The sequence below is a fragment of the Zeus faber genome (genome assembly GCF_960531495.2).
Source record: "Zeus faber genome assembly, chromosome: 22".
Lineage (NCBI taxonomy): Eukaryota > Metazoa > Chordata > Actinopteri > Zeiformes > Zeidae > Zeus > Zeus faber.
In genome coordinates this window covers 9,509,512-9,531,006 of record NC_137209.1, presented here as the reverse complement: position 1 = coordinate 9,531,006, position 21,495 = coordinate 9,509,512, and the positions used below count along the sequence as shown (strand labels likewise).

At 44.6% G+C, this 21,495-nt stretch overlaps 1 protein-coding gene across 1 annotated transcript in view; it reads right to left on the bottom strand.

Annotated features, from left to right (window-relative positions):
- col25a1 (collagen type XXV alpha 1 chain) overlaps positions 1–21,495 on the bottom strand; it is a 155,767-nt gene that overhangs the window by 63,724 nt on the left and 70,548 nt on the right. The window contains exon 3 of the mRNA XM_080022993.1: positions 7,269–7,321. Within this exon, the coding sequence (XP_079879119.1) occupies positions 7,269–7,321 (53 nt within the window). The remainder of the gene's footprint in view (positions 1–7,268; positions 7,322–21,495) is intronic.

Below are 21,495 nucleotides of genomic sequence, written 5' to 3'. Positions count from 1 at the left end.
TAATGACATTAAAGACCAGACGGCCACAGATCAGAGGGGCCGTTTCACCATTAAGGAAGGAAAGGGATAAAAACCCATTATTTTAATAATGCGTGGTTTAGGCATTGGATGGCACAATGGGGCGTTTGCCCTTTTTCCGCCTGCAAATTCCTTCTAAGCAGCGAAGGTTCCTGAAATAGTTTTGAAAGACATTCATACTATTCCGGGGCTTAAAATGAGCCTTTTTTCCATTTTTCTCTACATTCTGTTCGACCGTAATTTCCATTTCTGTCACGGGATTCGCCAAATGACCGTCTGAACTTTGGTCCCTCCTGAGTCACAGTGTCCATCCAGCGGTTGGTCAGAGATGAGGGGAAGACGGCATACTTACTGGAGGTCCTAAAACAGAGAGAAGGGAAAAGGGGAAAGAACAAATAAAGTTATGGTTAGTATGCATTCCTTCATCAGCAAGAAACAGCCTGTGTAACAAAAATATAAGGGGATAATGACAAGCTGGCTTCACATTATCCCACTCACTACACATTACACATATCAATATACACATTTACGACTGGTTAAATTATTTAAGTTCTACAACAACATAGCAAACTATTTGGCCTAGATATGACAATTCTATTTACTGTTATAAATGTGAAATTGGAAAGTTCCGCATGCATCTCTTCAAGTGTTACATTAGAGTAGTTTGTCAGAATAGAATATTCCACAGAGTTAAACTTTGTTAATTGGGCAATTGCAAGAAATGTGCACTGAAGATGTTTTGGGTTGTTTTGTGAGTGTGTGTATTAGTGTAGGGGCATGACCATAGAATTTTATACCGTCAAACTCTGTTAGGTCTCTTAAACAACAGACCCTGCAACACCAATTAAAATGCATTTCTTACTCCTTATATATATATATATATATATATATATATACACACACACACACACACACAGTACAGTATATAATGTATTCACACAAAGAAAACTCAACAGCGGGGAGCGAACACAGGAGCTCAACAGAAGTGCGACCGGAAACTCGGGTCTCAATCCAGGCATTCGAAATACAGCATAATTCAAAAATCACACCTGTATTTTTATCTCATGGCATTTAACTTTGGCACCATGACCAAAACGGAACATCCTATCTGGTTTCCCGAAAATGAAAGCCGGGGGTCTGAGCGATCACAGATTGCATTCCCCCGTTTGCAAGTGGCTCTAATTTCACGACTACAAGGGGAGGGCTGGGGGCGGCAAGGCCTGTTAAAAAAATGCGCCTTGTGTTTTTGTGAGGTGACACTGCCGTCCTTTTCCGCCAATTACTCCGCCTTTAAAGGGCCTTGTGTCAGTGGACTTCATCCCAGGGTCTTTAGGTTCTTATTAACAGTAGCCAGCTGCTCTTATGAGCCTTGAGCCGGTGAAGGAAAGTGCTAAATCGCTCCTGGAGCCGGGGACGCGAGGAAAGGCTGCTTTTTGGGGCAGGCACTTGAAAAGGACGCTTTATAGATCATTAGTCTTACTGATCTATGAAAAGCTTAAGTAGTCTCCCTGATCACGTAAAGCTTTGAACAAATTTATGCTTTTGGCTGGGTTCCCTCACCGCTGGTACGTGTGTAAAGGCTTAAACCGTTTACATACTGCCTAATTAGCAAGTGCTGAGGAAACATAAGTTCTAATTTAAAAAAAAAAGAGGGTACGATAAAAAAATGACACTTTCTCCCCCTTTCTGTAGCATCTGAAAGAACTGCACTTCTCTTCACATGTCCTCTCTAATTTGACTACTTTCAAACGCAATCTATATTGCAAAAACTTTGTAATAACTTACCAAAATCTAATACATTTTAGAATTATTATGTAGTAACACAGGCATTTTGTAATAATGCAATAACTTACCACAATGTAATAACTATGACATTAATTCTTCTTCTTCTTACAGCTGCTCCTGTTAGGGGTCGCCACAGCGGATCATCTGCCTCCAATACCTTCTGTTCTGTTCTCCAATACCTTCCTCCCTTACACCAACTGCCTGCATGTCCTCCCTCACCACATCCATAAACCTTCTCTTTGACCTTCTTCTTTTCTTCTTGCCTGGCAGCTCCATCCTCAGCATCCTTCTCCCAATGTAACGCTCATCTCTCCTATTCACGTCTCCAAACCATCTCAATCTGGCCTCTCTCACTTTTCCACCAAACTGTCCAACCTGAGCTGTCCCTCTAATGTACTCATTCTTAATCCTGTCCATCCTTGTCACTCACAATGAAAATCTCATCATCCTCAACTCTGCCACCTCCAGTTCAGCCACCTGCCTTTTTGTCAGTGCCACCGCCTCTAAACCGTACAACATAGCTGCTCTCACTACAGTCCTGTAGACCTTCCCCTTCACTCTTGCTGGAACCCTTCTGTCACAGATCACTCCGGACACTCTTCTCCACCCACTCCACCCTGCCTGTACTCTCTTCCTCACCTCTTTCCCGCACTCTCCACTGCTTTGGATGGTCGACCCCAAGTACTTGAACTCATCCGCCTTCTCCACCTCCACTCCTTGCATTCTCAGCTTTTCGCCGCCCTCCCTCCCATTGAGGCACATGTATTCTGTCTTACTCCTGCTGACTTTCATTCCTCTTCTCTCTAATGCATGTCTCCACTTCTCCAGGCTCTCCTCAACCTGCTCCCTACTCTCGCTACAAATCACAATGTCATCGGCGAAAATCATCATTCCACGGAGACTCCTGCCTGATTTCATCTGTTAACCTGTCCATCACCATCGCAAACAAGAAAGAGCTCAGAGCTGATCCTTGATGCAATCCCACCTCCACTTTGAATCCCAATGTCACGCCTACTGCTCACCTCACTACTGTCTGACTGCCCTCATACATATCCTGTACCACTCTTACGTGCTTCTCGGTCACCCCCGGCTTCCTCATGTAATACCACACTTCCTCTCTCAGCACCCTATCATTTGCTTTCTCTAAATCCACAAAGATGCAGTGCAACTCCCTCTGGCCTTCCCTGTACTTTTCAATCAGCATTCTAAAAGCAAACATTGCATCTGTAGTACTCTTTTCTGCCATGAAACCATACTGCTGCTCGCTGATCCCAACCTCTCATCTTAACCTAGCCTTCACTGCCCTTTCCCATAGCTTCATGCTGTGGCTGATCAACTTAATTCCCCTGTAGTTACTACAGCTCTGTACATCTCCCTTATTCTTGAAGATGGGTACCAGAACATTTCTTCTCCACTCCTCCGGCATCCTCTCCCTTTTCAGGATGGTGTTAAACAGTCTCGTTAGGAACGCCACTGCCATCACACCTAAACGTTTCCATGCTTCCCCAGGTATGTCATCTGGGCCAACTGCCTTTCCACACTTCATCTTCATTAATGCTGTTCTCACCTCATCTTTGCTAATTTGCTGCACTTCTTGATCCACTATCCCCATATCCACTCTTCTCTCCCTCTCATTTTCTTCATTCATCAACTCCTCAAAGTACTCCTTTCACCTTCTCAACACTCTCCTCACTAGTCAGCACATTCCCATCATTATCCTTCATCACCCTAACGTGCTGTACATCCTTCCCATCTTGGTCCCTTTGTCTTGCCAATCGAAGTCCTTTTCTCTTTTCTTACTGTCCAACCTCTCATACAACTCGTTGTATACCTTTTCCTTTGCCACTTCTCTCATCACCTTGCCACGCATCAGCTTGTTCTCCTGTCTACTTTCTCCATCTCTCCATCCCAATTCTTCTTCGCCAACCTCTTCTGCTCTATGCTCTCCTGTACTTCCTCATTCCACCATCAAGAGTCCTTGTCTTCCTTCCTCTTCCCGCATGATACACCGAGTACCTTCTTGGCCGTCTCCCTCACCACTTCTGCAGTTGTTTCCCAGTCATCTGGTAACCTTTCATTCCCACCTATTGCCTGCCTTACCTCTTCCCTAAATTGCATGCAACACTCCTCCTTTTTCAACTTCCACCATTGGCCACCATGGCTCTTCTTTCACTCTCTTCCTCTTCTTAGCCTCCAGAGTCACCCTACAGTCCACCATTGGATGCTGCCTAGCAACACACTCCCCTACCACCACTTTGCAGTCACTAATCTCTTTCAGATTGCACCTCCTGCATAAAATGTAGTAGTGGCTAGATTACCTATGACCTTTATTATGTACTGTAATAACATCTGCATTTTATAATGACTTGCCAAAGTATAACAAATTTGACTTTTATTATGAAATCAAACACACATTTTGGAACCACCACATTGAGATATATACTGTATATATCTCAATGTATATATATGTATATTATAGTATATAATTACCATACATTAAAATGTACTGTATGATAATTATATTATGATATGATAATGAATTGCGTATTGAGTATTACATATTGCATACAGGATGTACAAAAATGTGGGTGTTATGACAAAATAAGGGTCAAGCTTCAAATATTTTGGCAACTTGAACGCAATATTGCGCATTGATACACATCAGAAAACACAATCACCAAATGAGACGTGAAATGGAATTCATCAAATCCCTTGGCACCAGCTTCAGCCGTTGCCTCCAGATTCCTCAAATCGCTGAACCACGGCACCGTCACTCCATTCCCTTTTCCTTGTCGTCGGACATTAAATAGCTTCCCGAGCGGAGTCTCTGACGCTGGAAACCAGAAATCAGCGGCTGTGCCCATCCCTCCCCAACCTGCACAATCCCGCTATAGATTCCTCACAGCGGCACAGGCAGGTACGGGAGAGCAAGAAGACATGATGATTCACCTCTCAAAGGGTGAAGGCAGGAGGAAAAGGAAACTTCTGATGGATTTTCCGACAATTGACCACCGGCGGCGACGGTTTCGGGCCAACCACAGCTGAGGACTGTGGTGATCGTTGGGACATAAGGTCGTTTCTGCTCCACTGTCGTGCAATACCCGTCCTTTCCATATTTCAGCGGTAAACAAACACGGGCGAGTCATAATGAAGTGCTCCATTCATCACTGACATGCAGGTAAATATCAGCTTTTTCCCCACGATCGGGGTCTTTCTCTGTGCGGATGGAAGACTTTCCCCTCCACCCACGTGAGCTGGCAACCCGGGGATGGAACTCCTACAAGTACAGTTGTACTGTTAATTGAGGTGAGTTCTAAATAAAAAAAAACTGGTTGAATTCACATTTCTGAAGGCGGTGCAGATCGTAGTCTGGGTTGCTGACCCTTGGGTTGGTCGCGGGAGATTTTAAATTGGGTCGCCAAATCTGCGTCGGAAAATTATGGTTACAGACTGGAATGCCTCCTCAACACCTGCACCTGCACCGTCTTTGTGGTGCACCCATTTCATTGGCCTTTCTCCTCTCCTTTTCCTGTTTTTCTGGTCCTTTTATTTTTGTACCATCAGTGTTATTAGTAGTAGTATTATCTTTCAAAGGATCGCTGTCGGCTCTGATTCTATTTTGAACTCTACCACAAGCCGCGACTGTTTTTTTGTCATGAAGATAATTGGCTGTTATTTTACTTGATCTGAAGTGAAATCATCATTGTTGTTGTTTATATTATTGTGGTTGTCTGAAAATGCTAATTAAATACAAATCATTATAAAAAGAAAATTGCATATACAGTACGTAGAAAACATGCATACTGTCTTCAATAACACTAAACAAACAAGTTATGTCTTAGAAATGTCCGCTTTACTCATTCATGCTGCATTATCATTGTTTAATTCCAAAGTACCTGTGAGAAAATGGTGAAAAATGAAAAAATATATATATTGGGTCACAGTGGTTTATTTTAAAAAGTGGATCATCCGCAGCCAAAAGAAAGGTTTGAAAACCACCCTCTTAGATGTACTTCAAGTGTTTTCTCTGGCCCTTCGGTGACAATCAAGTGCCAATGATTTGGCACAGTCGTCTGTAATGGGGGCCGATTATAAATAATAATACGACGGGAAGCGATCGTCCCCTTTTATTTCCATCGCCCGCCTTCGACAGCCCCGGAGCCGCCCGTCCCGGCCCTTTGCGGGAAGGGTTATTTGCTCATTTCCGATCGATCCGTCGAGGAGAAAGAAAGCCTTTCCAACTCCTCGACATTTTCCCCTCCAGAGCTGGGAGAAAGAAGAACAACCGTGATGAACTGTCAGTGCCGCTTCCAACGTCCTGGCGAGAAGTGCAGCCAACCACAACATTGAACGGTTGTCGGTCAATTGAATTATCTCGATGTGGGTTGGTTTTTTTTTTTTTTTTTTTACGACGATCTTCACTGGACATCTTTCGAATTTTGCCAATAAGAAAATTGTACGAAGCGAAAACAGCCACAGACACGTTGCTCATATAATTCAGTAAAAATAAAGCAAAGAGTGTTTGACAGTTTGAGACATTTTGAAGGAAAAAACAGGACCCGGAACTAATTGTAAATGGGGTGAGTTGAGATTTTTTTTGTATTCCTCCGGCTCAGCTAGAAGTGGAACTACACTTTGGCCCCCACGGTTTCCAAAGTGTTCCCCTTCAGAGCGCTGGGTTTGGAGTGACAGACCGCTCTCAGACTCTCACGGTGAAGAATCAAGGCGGCGGGCGGGGCCGTCTGGCTCCAGCGACTCGACTCTGAAGGGTTTGGTCGGCGGTGGCAGAGAGGGAGTTGTACTTACTTATTGTTCTGACCACTTTGCTCTTGCACACCATGGTGGCTGATTGCTATTTGATGATATTGACCGTTTGAATATTTGTGCTTACAGTATGTATCTGCTGATGATTTAATGTTGTCATCTGTGATTCAATGTAACTGGCTGCTAGAACCATTCAGTTTCCCCCTGGAGATTAATAGAGTCATCTATCTGTCTATCTATCCATCTATGATCGAGGGAGGGAGGAAGTGTTTGGTTTCGCCCCCCCCTCCTCCCCCTACCTCCGTCTCCAAACCAGAGTTTATTGATGCTGAACGCAGGTCGCCCGTGCACAGATTTGATTTTGGAGCGAATGAAAATAGACACGCTGTCGGTCGTCGACGACGGAGATGGGCATCACCGTGGCTGCCCCGAGTGTGGTTTAGAGAAGGAATTGAAATGAAAAATCTAATGTTCCACAGGCGCAGAGGAAACAGTTTAGCCCTTGTGAGGCTGAAGCGATCGGATCCATCTGACCTCTAGCCGCAACGCCGCAAATTACATATCTATAAGCCATTTTTTGGCCCCGAAAGGGTATGTATTTTTTGTATAAAATACTCCGGTATTATTCCTTTAACTTGATTACAATTAGCTCAATTTGTGGTCTCAAACACATTCTGACACACACACACACACACACACACACACATACCAGGTTCTCCATTGCGGCCTCTTCTTCCTCGCTTTCCTGGTGGGCCTGCAGAGAGACAAGAGCACATGAGATTTTCGTCAGAAAACAGACCTGTTTGTTTCATTTTGTTCATTTTGTGTTTACATTCCGCTTTTCTGACATTGTAACCACGCTACAACAAGGAGACCGGTTTTGCCTTTGGACCTTTGCAGACCTTAAAACCTCCAAGCTCTTGAAAGTATTGATCCGAAGGTTTTCTCGTACAATCCCATATTTGCTACATTTATTGACACGGTGCTTAATAAGAAACAACCATTCAATGTGTTTGCGTCATGCATGTGGCTCATCCATATGCTGATTCCATTGTTGGTGGCAGGGTCCGCCACCATAAACCGCCGTTACCGGCATTCTTTTGAGAAAAGAAAGTGACCGTCGAACACGAGGGTAAACCTTGATCTTGAAACACACAACAAAGGTGAAATCTACCCAACACAACCTCACGGATTACCACTTAAACTATTTAAGCACAATTTTGACACAAACCTGATGGTAGAAAACAAGGCTGGTGTCGCCCCGCTGACTTGTTTGTTTTTGTTTCTTTTCTTTTTTGTTTTTGTGCCAAGTTATTCCTTTCAGCTTGGGCGCCCTGATTTTTAATTTGTTTTAATAACAATCCCCATCGCTGCGGCACAGCATTAAAAGTGAAAAATAATTACGCGCTACGATAACTTCTCCATGATCAAGACTTCAAAGCGCCGTGCGTGGGTCTCGATCCCGAGCGCCGGGCGGACAAACCTCTGGTTGAATTCAGCAAACGCCTTTAAATGGAGTCCTTACATCTGGGAGCAATCAGGTTGTTTTGCCGAGACCCAGATGATGGAAACTCTGTGTTTGTTGTGACAATCTCTGCTTTGGCGTCAGTGGTTCATTGCCTGCATTGTACCTGGCGAAGGACTTTTTCAAGCACCGTGGGAGAAACTGTCAATATCCAATAGAGCGTCTCAGAAGCTTCACCGTCTCAGAAAAGGACCGCGTGTATGTAAACCTGTCACGCTCAAAAGTTGGAAGTTAGCTTTATGGTGTGAATAACTTTCGGTCAACTTCCACTACGCAACAGACACGAAAATAGTATTTTATTTTCACAATCTAAAAAGAAATCATCATAATTTCAACAGGGTGACCGCACAGTTGACCATACATCCGCCAGGATGCCAGGTTTTCCGGACATCGCCTTCAAAAGCCGACTCCACCGCTGCCAGTTTATGTCATATGCTCAAGTTGACCGTACCGCTTGCTAATTGATAATCTCAAGTCCACTCTCAGTTGCTTTTCGTTCCAATACCATGTCAGTTTTTCCCGCTTGACTTGGAGGCCAATGTGCAGTCTTCCATCTCTTGGAATCTTTGTTTCGATACCACAAAGCAAAGGAGAGTCATGTTTCCCCAAACCTTTTTTTGTTACAGTGAAATAATCCCACGGCACTAGACCACTATCCTCTTAGAGGATGTTGGATGTTGAGGTCTAAGTTGTTGGCATCAGTCATATTGAATTGACTGATTTACACTTTGCATTCCACCAAAATAAATACTTTAGACAGAATGAAAAGGCTCTTGTGAGAATTCCATCTGCTGTACAACCGAGGGCCGCGCCCGCTCCCCCGACTCACTTGTTCTGATGAAGTCAGAGCTGCTATTCTTCTGAAAACTGATGAATTAGATGAATTATATGGACAGAGTTGCAGGCTTGCAATTCTGATCTGGCAATGCAAGTTTTCGCTATTTATTATTTATTTAGTGGGATTTAAAAGGTTTTCGTGGCACACTGGTGTGCACAGTGGTCGCACAGAGCATTTGGGGGATCGACCGGGCGTCAGAAGTGTCGCTGGAGTGTAAAGCGGAGGCTTAAGTTGTACGTCCCGCCGCGCGACGCTGGCTTCCCCGACCCGCTCCCTCTTTCGCTGGCTTCGACTCCGGCTCTTTCCGCCTCCTTGGGCGTCCGCCACGATAACGTCAGGCCCCGCTGCCAAGGAAGGGTCCGAGCGAGGATTAGAGTCGGCAAACCGCGGGTGGAGATTGACTCCTCGGCCCCCGCTCCACCGGCGCTATGTTTTTTGAAGATTTCAATGGAAATGTGGTGGAGGTTTATTGCTCATGGCAGGGCTTTGCCGAGACATTTTAAGGCACTTGACACCTCTCTGAGGAATGTTCTGTATGTGATAATGAGACGTCCTCCATTGTGGATGTTGTGGGTTTTGTCTATCGAGAAGTAGATGTTGCGAAGATAGCGATCAGGACGGTATGAAACCATGACTGGCCAAAACTGACCGGAATGTCTGTCTCAAATATTGAAAGTACAGTATCATATTTTATTTTAATAATTCCCAATTTGCCAGTTATGCTTTAACCAGCGCCCTTTAAAAAGCATTCAATGTCTTGTTTCCATGAATGTGCATTATACGGTATCTTAGAAAATCACACACACAACTTGACTGAAAACAAACCTCGTCTTTGACTCAACTATCGAAATCCAAGACGGTATTACATTTTGGCGTCCCACCATAAAACACTGGACAACCTGGACAAACAGCCCAAAACTCTCACTTAACTTCTGTTTTTCCGCCAAATCAATCATTTCTTAACCCAGCCAATCAACTCCAGTCTCATTTACAAAGCCGGCCGTTGTTTCAGGAGCTTAATACAAATAATAGGACCATTCAAAGATTCTTTCTTGGGAGTATTACAATCACTTCTCTTACAAAATGTGGAAAACCAGTGAAAAACCTGATCCAATCTCCTTCGTAAATCATGTTTTAAGGAGATCAAACAAAGCGATTCAGAGACAAGCGAAACCTAATTGTACATTTCCAGTCCTCACAGGATGCAAGCGATCACTTACGACCAAATCAAAATGATCTAAAAAAGGTTGACCGTTCGGCAAAAAGCCCTATCGGAGGTTCTTTTGGGTGAATTAAAAACTAGCAGATTATATGGACTCAGCTTTGGGTAAACAACCATGTTGTGTTGCTTTGAATCCTGTTTTCCACGAGATCGAACACAAACTTTTCCCCATACGTCGTTTCGAGGGTTTTGTTGTTTTGCTGCCGGGTGAAATCAATGTAAGCGATCAAAGCCATCTCAAGGTTCTAAAAATGCTCTCGGTCCAGTTTTATTGCTTACATAAGAGTCATATTCAGGCAGCACAATGTTTTCAGTGCCTTTCTATTCAATTCTATTCAAATGCTGACTGTTATTCTACCCTGGGCTTGAAGATATTGCTGAATGGGTTTGTTCTTATGCCAATTATTTTCTACTATTATTCTCTGCTGGTATCAGAACGCCGGCATATTTTAAGCTTCTCGACTGAAAATACAAATTAAATTGCGTGTGTGTCGAAAGTAGTATGGGATCCAATCAAAACAATGAATTTTCTTGTTATCAAGTGACTCAGTGTGCATGGGGATGGAACAACTATTTGTTCCCAATTTGTCTTGTGCACGTTGTGCCGAAATTCTTCTTCAAATGGTAAAACAGGGAAGTTTTCCAACTGGGAGTAACAACGGGGGAAATCAATGATATTTGAAATTGCAAGGACATATTCACAGCCTTGTTTCACAGGGATGATTCAGAGACAAGGGCAAAAAAGGGTGAAATAGTCAGTATATAAATCATCAAAGAATTGAGCAATTGCTATACTGAGTTGCCACGCAGACACCATACTTTAAGATACTCAAATTTTCAGCTAGATATAATCATAATGTGGAATGAGTAGGTTCTAGCTTCACCGTTTCCAAACAGTCGCAGAAAAGAACGGCGGTCTGCCTAAATAGACTAAATAGAATAAATTTCATTTCCTCCCACAACATCAATGGGTTAATTCATCCAACCTGGCAAGTGGTGGCAACGCTCTCGCATCCAGGTTGAGACAAAAAGCTGGCTTTCTACTATACAATCATTTGTTACTTTACAAGTACATTTTTGTGGAAAAATCTGGCAAACTCGCCACCGGTTCTGATCCAAGTTCCTTGCTACTCTGCATGACAATGAATAAATCAAAACATAAAATGCTAATTCATGGAACACTGCTCGGCTGGCCAGGAGGAAAAAAAATGCTAATTGGATCCACAATTTAACAATCATCATCATTGCCGAATGTCCCTGCCTTCTGGTCTTAGGGGGGTGGTAGGTGGTATTATTGTCAGAAATGTGCAGTGCAAAAACTCAAAGCAATACAATTTGGCCCCTTCCGATATTTACGGCCACAATAGCAACCATTATGGAATTTCCGGGATTTTCTCTGTTCTGAGCAGTGGTGGCGCTTCCTATAGACGACATAGGCGGCCGCCAAGAGCACCATCTTGAGGGGGGCACCAGAATTTAGCCCAGAAAAAAAAAAAAAGATCAGTGATTGATCATCGTAGGCTGAATTTAAACCGGGTCACTGCAGGCGTTTTGTCTATATGGCACGTGCGCTCACCTGGTTGAGGTACCAGGTAACTGTTAGTACCTCTCCGTCAGTACCCTTCGTGTCTGCGATGCCACGAAGCCACTAAGGCAGGTGTGATTGGCGCACCAGAACAGTGTGTTTTTACTTTAGGTGTAGGTTATTTTATTTGACTTTATTTTATGGAACGAAACTAAACCGTGTGAAATGGGGACACTTTCTTCGTCACTCTCTTACCACCCCCTAGAGTGGCAAAATGGCCAGGGCGGGCTCTGGTTCTTATAACGCTAAGTCTGCTTCCGTGTCTTATTTCATAAACTGAAGGGCCCTTGAGGCGAATTACGAAAAGTTCCATATCATTGACCCATACAAAGAATAGTATGAAAGAAACCAGTAGTATTCTCTATGGTCTTTGAATTACTCTTTAAGACCTATACCCAGATCACACCGTTCTCATTTTCATAACAAATTCACTTGACTGACCTTCACGTGTTTGCTTTTTAGTCATATATGTTGAACTGTGCTATCGCTGCATCTTTGTACCACAGAAAGCCCATTCATCGCCCCAGGAAGTCCCGCTTGATGGAAAGATAATATGAGCCGATCTACCTACCATAGCCATTTGTAACCTTATATCTAAACTTAACCAACTCTAACCCGATACCTAAAGATAACCATTTTTAACCTCATATCTTAAACTTACTCTTATGCCTTAGACCCAATCAAAACTGTTTTTTTTATAAGAATGTTTTTCTATGGCAACATGAATTCCGGCAAAAATACAGAAAGTTTGACAAAACAGTTTTTCCTTCTAGCTATTCAAAGATGTTGACTTTTAGATTGCATCTTAATTATGGTCATCTGGTTATTATCATTAGACTTGCCGAAAGGCTCACACTAGTAAGTTACCCAAAAAATATGCACAAAGCAGAGGTCGGAAAATCTAGGTTAGGAAAGAGAAAATCCCACTCTGGGATTTCACGTCAACTATGTGGATTAGCTATTTAGCATTCGCGACCCAGAGGTCCAACGAAAGAGGGAAACCAGCTGGAGCAAAAACACGTAAACAGGCCTCATTACTTTCTGAACCTGGACTTTTTAAAGGGCACCTATTATGAAAAAAATGTTCAGTGCTTGTGCACACACATGTAGATCTCTGATGGGCCTACTAACACACAAACTGTGAAATAAGACAACCCAGTCGATTTGTTGCGAGCTGTCTGTTTTGGAAAACATGATTCAATGAGCCGTTCAGATTTGTGTCTCAGTCCTACGTCACACTGAGACATTAGAATTAGAACCACCCTCCATCTGACCCACCACTGGAGCTCCACCGGACCCACGAGCATCGAAGGTAAGAGCTAAGCATGGGAAATGCTCTGTTGTTGGCTGCAGAGACCAGCATAAATCTTTTAAAAGAAAGAGGAATTAATACCAACTGTCTGTGAAGAAACTGCAGACGATATAAATGTAAGTATTAAAAAATAATTCTGCTCTGTGTTCTTTCAAAATAAAAATTAAAAAAAAGTTGCGTTAGGTTGGTAGGTTAGGGGGTGTCCCCTGCTTTTTTTTGTTTTGTTTAACAATGCAGTTCAGTAAAATAAATCTAACATAAATAGATGAATAGATTCGGGCTATTTTTTTTTTGTTCTTATTTTTGTTAAAAAAAAAAAATAATAATAATTACACCGTTGCCATTTTAGAGATCACTTATGAACTATCCCCATTGTCCTTAATTACTTTTTGTATACTTTTCACATGTTAATAAATAACTGAAGGTTTGCATGAACCGGACGTTATCTGAATTGAAAACCTTAACAAGCCACCTCTTTTATCTGATTGGCTGAGTGACCATAATGTGCCACTGACGAGCGCCGCTGCTGATTGGCTGTCAACCAAAAGTTCGACCAAAAGAGGCGCACGGGAGAGGAAAGCGGCGGCGCGTCACACAGAGCAATACACAGGATTTCCAGCAGCTTGCTCCAAACCATAATGTTTAGTGGAGGCGCGTGTGGCGGTTTAGGAGCACCGGAGCGCGGATATTTCAATGGGCAGCTCGGGCTTGGTACCGAAATGAGGCAGCGAAATCTGCGTTACGATTTGGTCCGGTAGATCGTACCGATCGTATAGGAACCGGTACCGGGTTTTGGCACCAAACAATGTTTACAACATCCCGTGCATGATTATGTTGTTGAATCACAGTGTGCACGGAAAGAGGAGGTCATTTACATTCGGGTCCGTGGTCAGAGAGAGAGAGAGAGAGAGAGAGAGATAGAATCCATGCACTGCAATGAATTAAGATTTTACCCATTTTAAATAGTTTAAAACATAGAAAATCAATATGTGGCGGTCAATGTTGATATTTTGATTAAAAAAAAACAACCTTAAATATATACATAAAAAAAACAAAAACGCCGATGCCCAGCAGGGGGTCAAGCGCCGGGCTTGCAATACTCTCGGCGAAACCCTGGATGCATTTATTTATCTTCTGACGTTTACATAAAACAAAAAATCCCCTCATGCGAGAGTCCCGGTGCATCGCCGTGCAGTGTCCGTGTCTGCCACAAACCCGCAGCACGGCAACGATAGTCGGAACAAACATTAAAATGAGGTCTCGTAGATCTAATATGAGTGAAGATTCAGCAACTGGATTGCTTATTTCTCGCCTCAAATTTGTTCAGAAACAGATCTTGGTGTACTGACGAGGTGAAATCAGTGAAAGTAACAGAGTAAATACAACAAAATCTGAAAGGCATGCTCAAACGCCATTGGCTCACAGAACCCGGGGGCCTCGGGAGGGTGGCTCTTTCCACAACAAACAGCCCGTTTTGGAACCGGATGGTACAGAGACATGTTAGAATGGTTAGAATGCATAATATGAATGGTATTTTCAGTAAAAAGACCTCAGAGACATATATTTACTGGTAAAAAGGAGCAAAATAGTCCCCTTTTAACACTTCAGCTGTGCTTCAGGTGACAGGCTAATGTAATGTAGTAAATCCTTTGACTCTCGCTAAAACCCGTGTCAATTTATGAGGGACAAAAAGGGAGATTTACAGGCAAAACGTTGTCATTAACAACTTAGCAGACTGCCAGGAACTCGGAATCCATACCACAAGTAGCAGCAAGAAATATTTGCAGCGTGGCTTGTTAATCTAAGGCCTGATCTCAAGCTCGTTCAACAACCCTGAGAAGCCATATGAGGTTTTACCATGAACCAAAAAAAAAAAAAAAAAAATGACACGCCTTCCATAATTGGTTGTCATAACTTTGGAGAGGTCAACTAAAGGTTTCCAGAGTTTGGACAAAGGCGGACAAAGCAACGGTGCCCTCAGATGTACCCAACCTCTTCTTATGATTTCTCTCATCTGTTGCACAGAACAGACGATTGAGATTCGTTGCCGGTTTACAGTACATCAACTGTATCGATGCAAATTTCATTTGGGAAATTAGAGGTAGGGTTCCAGTTTCTCAAAAATTTGATAGGAACAACAGACTCCAGCATGGTTTTTGCGCAGTAATCCTGCCATTAAAGGCTAAGCCATTTCAAAGAGCCAACCCTATTATCAACTTCGTTCTAGGTCAGGGACACACACACAGACACACACACACACACACACACACACACACCCACACACTGTAGCTCCTCTGAGATGTATTATTTTCGATGTTAATCTAAAAAAATATAACACGATGTCAAAATGCAAGCATCAAGTTCGCAATGCTTAAACCCCGCCTGGCCGCCGGTACAAGGGACCGAAGGAGAGGGCTTTCCAAGACAATATAAACAACCATTTCAACAGAGGAATTTCCAAGCCTGTTTCAGTCTTCCTGAGACCACTGCATTAGTCCTGACCCTCGGAAACAAAGCGCTCTGCAGCATGTTTCACATTGTTCTCCGATTCCGTGGAATACTATCCCCATTTCCAGTGATTTTGCACTCCATTACGATCATTTCCTGAGTAAATATAAAAATTAAAGCCATTTCCCACATGACTTTGACCATTATATTTAATCGCCTGCCCAAAAGACAGGTCATTTGGGCTGACTTTGATATGCATTTGTGGCGGCAGAGATGCCATGCATGGATTGTATCGCGATATGGACCCCCCCCACCACACACACACACACACACACACACACACACACACTTCAACATAACAAGGCTGTCTCGAGTAGTTTCTAAGTTCCCTTTGCCTCTGTACACTTAGGGGGGGGTCCTTGGACTTTCCCCTTAATAAATCTATGGCTGCAGCCGGCTCGGCAGTTGAGAGAGAGAGCGAACCTTAAATTTCACACTTTGATTTATACTGAGACCCCGAAGCACAGCAGCCCTGCTGATTAGGGGATACTGTAGAATGAACTAATGAACATTCATGAACTCTTAATGAACGGCGGCGACCGTCTCGGCGAAGGCCTAATCAAAATCACTCTCAAGGCCACCCCCACCCTTCTCGTGACGGCACGATAACGCTCAATTCCGATTCACTCAAGAGTGCGGGCAAAGTGTTGCTATCGTTACGCCGCCCTCGGAAGATTCTCGATTCGCAACGTGGAGCCGGACCCCAGACGTCGGCCTATGAGAAGCTCAAACCGGTTCATTGGAAGTGAGCCAGGCGCAGATGAAACACATGTTAACGGCGCTCTGTTCCCGCGGTAAATCCCCCGAGTCAGTGCTGGGGGTGTGTGTGTGTGTGGGGGGGGGGGGGGGGGGGGGTGAGAGGAAAGGGACAGTATAGGTATAGGTATATACAGTATAGGCTTCACCTGCACCGACCATGATGGGATACATTAAGAGACCCGTTTTATCCGAGAAAAGTGATGACGTGACGGATGAACTACAGGACGGTCTCCGCTCCCTTCCTTCACCGTTCTGACTGAGAATGCAGAGCCCACGCTAGAGGGCCGAAAGAGAAAGAGGGTTTTTTCGAAAGAGCTTGATGAGGCGAAGCAGCGCGCCCATACTAATTCCGACATCCAGCAAAGTTGTCATGCCGACTCACAAACTAATCCCCGCTCCGCCCAACCCCAAAGCCGCCAACAGCCACCACAACAGCTCTATTCCAGACCTGTGGGAAAGTGACGTTGTTATCGAAGTTAAACGACTTCATGTCCCTGCCCTTCACTGATGAGTTTGTAAATGGAAGCTTTTCTGTTTTGCACAACTCGGGTCCTGATCTACATTTGTCCGGACGCCAGTTATCAGTTAATTAAACCGCAAATTCCAGCTTCCATTAGACTTATCATCGCCGGGCCCCATTAGCAAGGAGCATTAAAAATGCATCTTTCCAGTCGCCGAGACGCCAGGGAGACCAAAATAGCCTCACCCGATGTCATGTTAATTGCAAACACTGTGCAAACTCCCCCGCTATTGCACTTTGGGTCACAAAGTGGCAGCGTAGTATTTCTGGCAATATGCCATCACTACCTCCTCCTACCTAGAGCAACACACACACACACACACACACACACACACACACACACAGTGGCAGGGATTGCAAATCGTTAAAGAAACACCCAGCTCCACTTCAGTGCTCTGACAGGGATATGTGTGGTAGTGTCCACTGTCTGCAGGCAGGTAGGCAGGCAGGTATGCAGGCAGGTAGGCAGGCAGGTAGGCAGGCGGGCGTGCCTGGATCATTTCGGTGTTTTTGCCCCGGTTCAGTGTCAAGGTCGGACTTCCTCCGCTAGAGGAAGCGATGCCCTGGAGAGCGTCCTTTTCGTCACCTCGCCGTAACAATGTGTTTTTTCCTCCGTGTGCCGGGATACTGGAGACCCACCCTGTGCAATTATCCTTCCCCACAACACTCACTGCGGTCGTGGCAGAGGCAGAATGCGCTCCCTGATGGGGGAGGAGCAGGAGGTCAATAACGAGCCGATTGATTGGCCGGCTCGATTGCATTTTGGCGTGAGCGAAGTTGGCGCGGGGCCGGCGTTTTGACGGCTGTATCGGATGACTCCATCGTCGCAGAACCCGTGAGCTCGAGTGTGAAATGGAGAACTTTTGAATTTGGCAAAGGAATAGGCGCGTGGAGATTCCATTAAGACCAGGAAATGGAGAGAAATTACAACATCAAATCCTATTTCACCACTTATGTCGCCGTTCCTTAACTGCAAACGAAGGGATGTAAAAACATCTATCCACTTTGCCTTGGCCGAGTCTCCAATCTGGGAAGCGAAACCTGCATTGGAAAACCCCGAATAGCTTCTCCTTTGCATGAAGCGTTGCATTATATTTCTGCGTGTTAAATCGTGCCGCGGGGGACTTTAAAATCATTATATTCTGTAGGAAGTAAAAAACTGAAAATCACTCTCTGAACTCAGCATCCCCATGACCCGTCAATGGCATCCGAGGCTCTTGCAGGGGAGCTGCGTTATATTATTATATAACAGAATTATATTTAAATATCACAAGCTTTTGATGACAAGAATTGAATCGCCACAGTAATTAAGCGGTCTGGACCGAGCAAACATCGATTATCTACTGCGAGTGACTGATTTAAGCGTACGGGACCTTCCGACAGACCGCCTCCCTTCATCCAAGCTCTAATTAGACTGAATTGCTGACAAGCAGACCACAGCAAATTACCCCTCCCGTGTACCTTCCACAAACATTATTGCAAGCCAGGCGAGGATTCCAACTTCAAGAGCGTTGACATCATTTGGAGACCTTCACCGAAAAAATGGGGACATGTGGACATTCTGCGGAATTAGCAAGACATTTCACAGCAACGGCCAAACGGAATTCGAGCTCAGTGGGTTCTGTAACGACGCATGAGCGGGATTATATGATCCCGTTCCCGTTCGAGTTCAGTTGAAACACTTTGTCTGTGCAGAAGAACTTCAATGGCCATTGGACACCGTATTAAAATGGTATGGAACTCTATCACTGCTACTACAGAATGATGCGACTCCTGGCTGACCTTATCAACACCAAGAAGCCAGTAAGTGCTCTCACGCACACCCGCACGCACACACACACACACTCACATGCTGACTGATGGATTTAGAGATGCTGAGCTGAAACGTGGGCCTTTGGGGGGCCCCCGAACTGCTTGAAAATGGAGTCACCCACAGTTTATAAAAAAAAAAAAAAAAAAACCCGAGATGAAGTCGCTGGAGTGGAGCCAGGTGGTTTTGGCTCGACGCAACTCGAAAATGCCGCTAAAAATCTCCCGTCCCCGTTACAATGCGCTACGCCTGAACAAACAATAGCGCTCCCCAAAAAGCACTTATTCACCGCTGCTGCGCGCCCTGTTAATATTCATGACTCGGCCATCGGGTTTGATTTACCAAAAGCACACGCAACAACATTTTCATAGATTGTAAGGATCCTAAAAAACGCAGCTCCGTAGGGCACCAGGGTTGGCTGACCAAGACAGATGTCAATCGAGTCGATGCAAAACAGTCTTCCATAGAACAATAATATGGAATTAATTCAGGCATCTCAACAATAATTCCCTTTCGCTCCTTTGTACCATATACCCCCATCACCATTGAATCACCTCCACCCAGCAATGCTCCACCAAACATCCAAAATTGCACCCCCCTAGACGCAAGAACTAATTTAACCCTCGACTGGAAACTTACTTGAGAGCGATGTTAAAAAAAAAAAAGAAAAAAAGAAAAGAAAAAACGCAGCCCCATTTTCCTCATTCAGCAGTCTGACTAACCACGAAATAACGGCCCCGGTATGTTAAATCAGCTGTGATCTGATGCAAAGTGTAAAGTCCACGCCGCGCTGCCTCCGCTCGGTGCACCAGTCGACGCTGACAGATTGGGGTCGCGGGGATCGTTTCCGCCAGCGGGGAGGTGGGCGCGGGTATCCGAGAGTGTTTGTGGATCCGTTGCATTACCAGCAATAACATCTGGAGGCAAACAGAACTAATTGTCATTTACATCATTGTCCCTTATGTTGCAGTTGGAGGCTGGCCAGATTACTAATGAAAAGTTTGACTCGTTTTGTTTTGGTTCAGACTCCGTTCGTTCCAGTGGCTCAGTGAAAAGATTTTATCGATTTTTCCAAACTCTTGGTTCGTTTGAGTCGATTGATGTAACGCACCGCTGAGCGACGGAGGACATCTGCTGAATGATAAACACGTTTCAGAAGAGTCCATTCGGCGGTGCTGGACATAGGGTCCCCCCCCCCAAATAAAATCCCCCAAAAATCAGTCAAATTCCACGGGAATTAGGCCAAATGCCCTTTTTTTTTCTGCCCACATTCATTTAGCCCACCCTACCCTACTCGCTGGGGCTCTAAACTCATGGGCACATTGCCGTGTTTGTTCGCGAATCACGACTCAGACTCATTGAACGTCTATGTGCCAGCCTGCGAGTAACCCAGTCGCACACCAAACGAACGAGGGACCCTTTTTGCCGGAGTGACTCCTGACTGCTGTGTCATTTAAAGGATTAAGTTCACTGCAAACTAAACGTTCACGACTCCTGCATTACTAGGCCAGATATGAGTCAAATATGTGGTCATTTTGCAAGTGCAGGAGATCTCTCGTGAAGACAAGGACTTCTCATAAAATAAATGTTTGCATGAGATTCTTTTCGTAAATGTCCTTACGGGTTCATCCCGATGGGGGGCAACAAATCTTCTATTCCAATCGAGATTTCAGACGAGAGTTTCCCCATCACCTGTGAGGGATGACAAACCTTTGCGATGGGCGCGTTGGCCTAAATGGACTTGAAATGGCGCTGAGGAGTTCTGCCTGAAGACTGAATGGCTTTAGTGTAAGTCCTGGCTCTTCGGGGCTCCGGAGTGGAAATAAAAACCGAGCGTCAGAGTCAGACCGTCACCCCCCTGACCTGCTGACGCGTCGCCAAATCCACATTTATTTCACCCGGGCTCTCAGAGACGCGTGATTTGCCTTTCCTCTCTGAGAAAAAAATAATAAAATAGAAAATACAACCCAAGCGACTATATACACGCACACAAATGCATTTACTGACCCATGTGAGGTTTCTTCAGAGGAAGCCTTATGAGCTGTTTCTTCAACTATGATCACTTTGTGATCGCGTAGGAAAAATAGATAGAGCAGCGAGCCAAGTGGTTCAACTTGCCGTGGAAAAGAACTCGTGAGGAAGGCAAACCAACGAGTTCAACGTTTTCCTAACCCCTGTCAGTCTTTCCTTTCAAAGATGCACTAACCAGTAGACCTCTGGTTATTTTTCTTCGCCATTAACTCGCCATAATGAGGTCTATTTGTTCACAGAGCAATCACAGCGCTCGGCAGGACCTCCCTCCCGTGCTGAGTCAGAGCGGGCGGAGAACAAATTGAATATGAAACCATTGAATTATTTTTTTTTTCTGTTTTACATTTTTTTAGCCAGGAAAACACTCGCAGATCGTAAAAATAATGTTGATTTATTCAGTTGGGGTTATACACTGAACTTTAATATGGCAAACGCCAGGTGGTCACAACAACACGCCAACCGCTCTGGAGAACTTGATTTGTAGTTACATTTGAGGCCACTACTAGAGATTATTATTCAGGTGAAAGATTAAGAAGAAGAAGAAGAATCACTTGAATGATCCCATGGGGAGATTTGCCCGTGTTGGGACCAGTGGGCAGCCACAGCACGGTGCTCCAGTTGCGGAGCCAATGCCTTGGTCGAGGTCACCGGCTTTCAGGGAGTGAGGAAACTGGAGAGCCGCGAGGATATGTGGGAGGACATGCAAACTCCACACGGAAAAGCCCCCGTCCGGTTCAGACCTCGGAGCTCCTTGACGTGAGGCGACGGTGAACCGGCTGCAAATACAAAAAAGACGAGGGCGAACCCCGAACATTTTC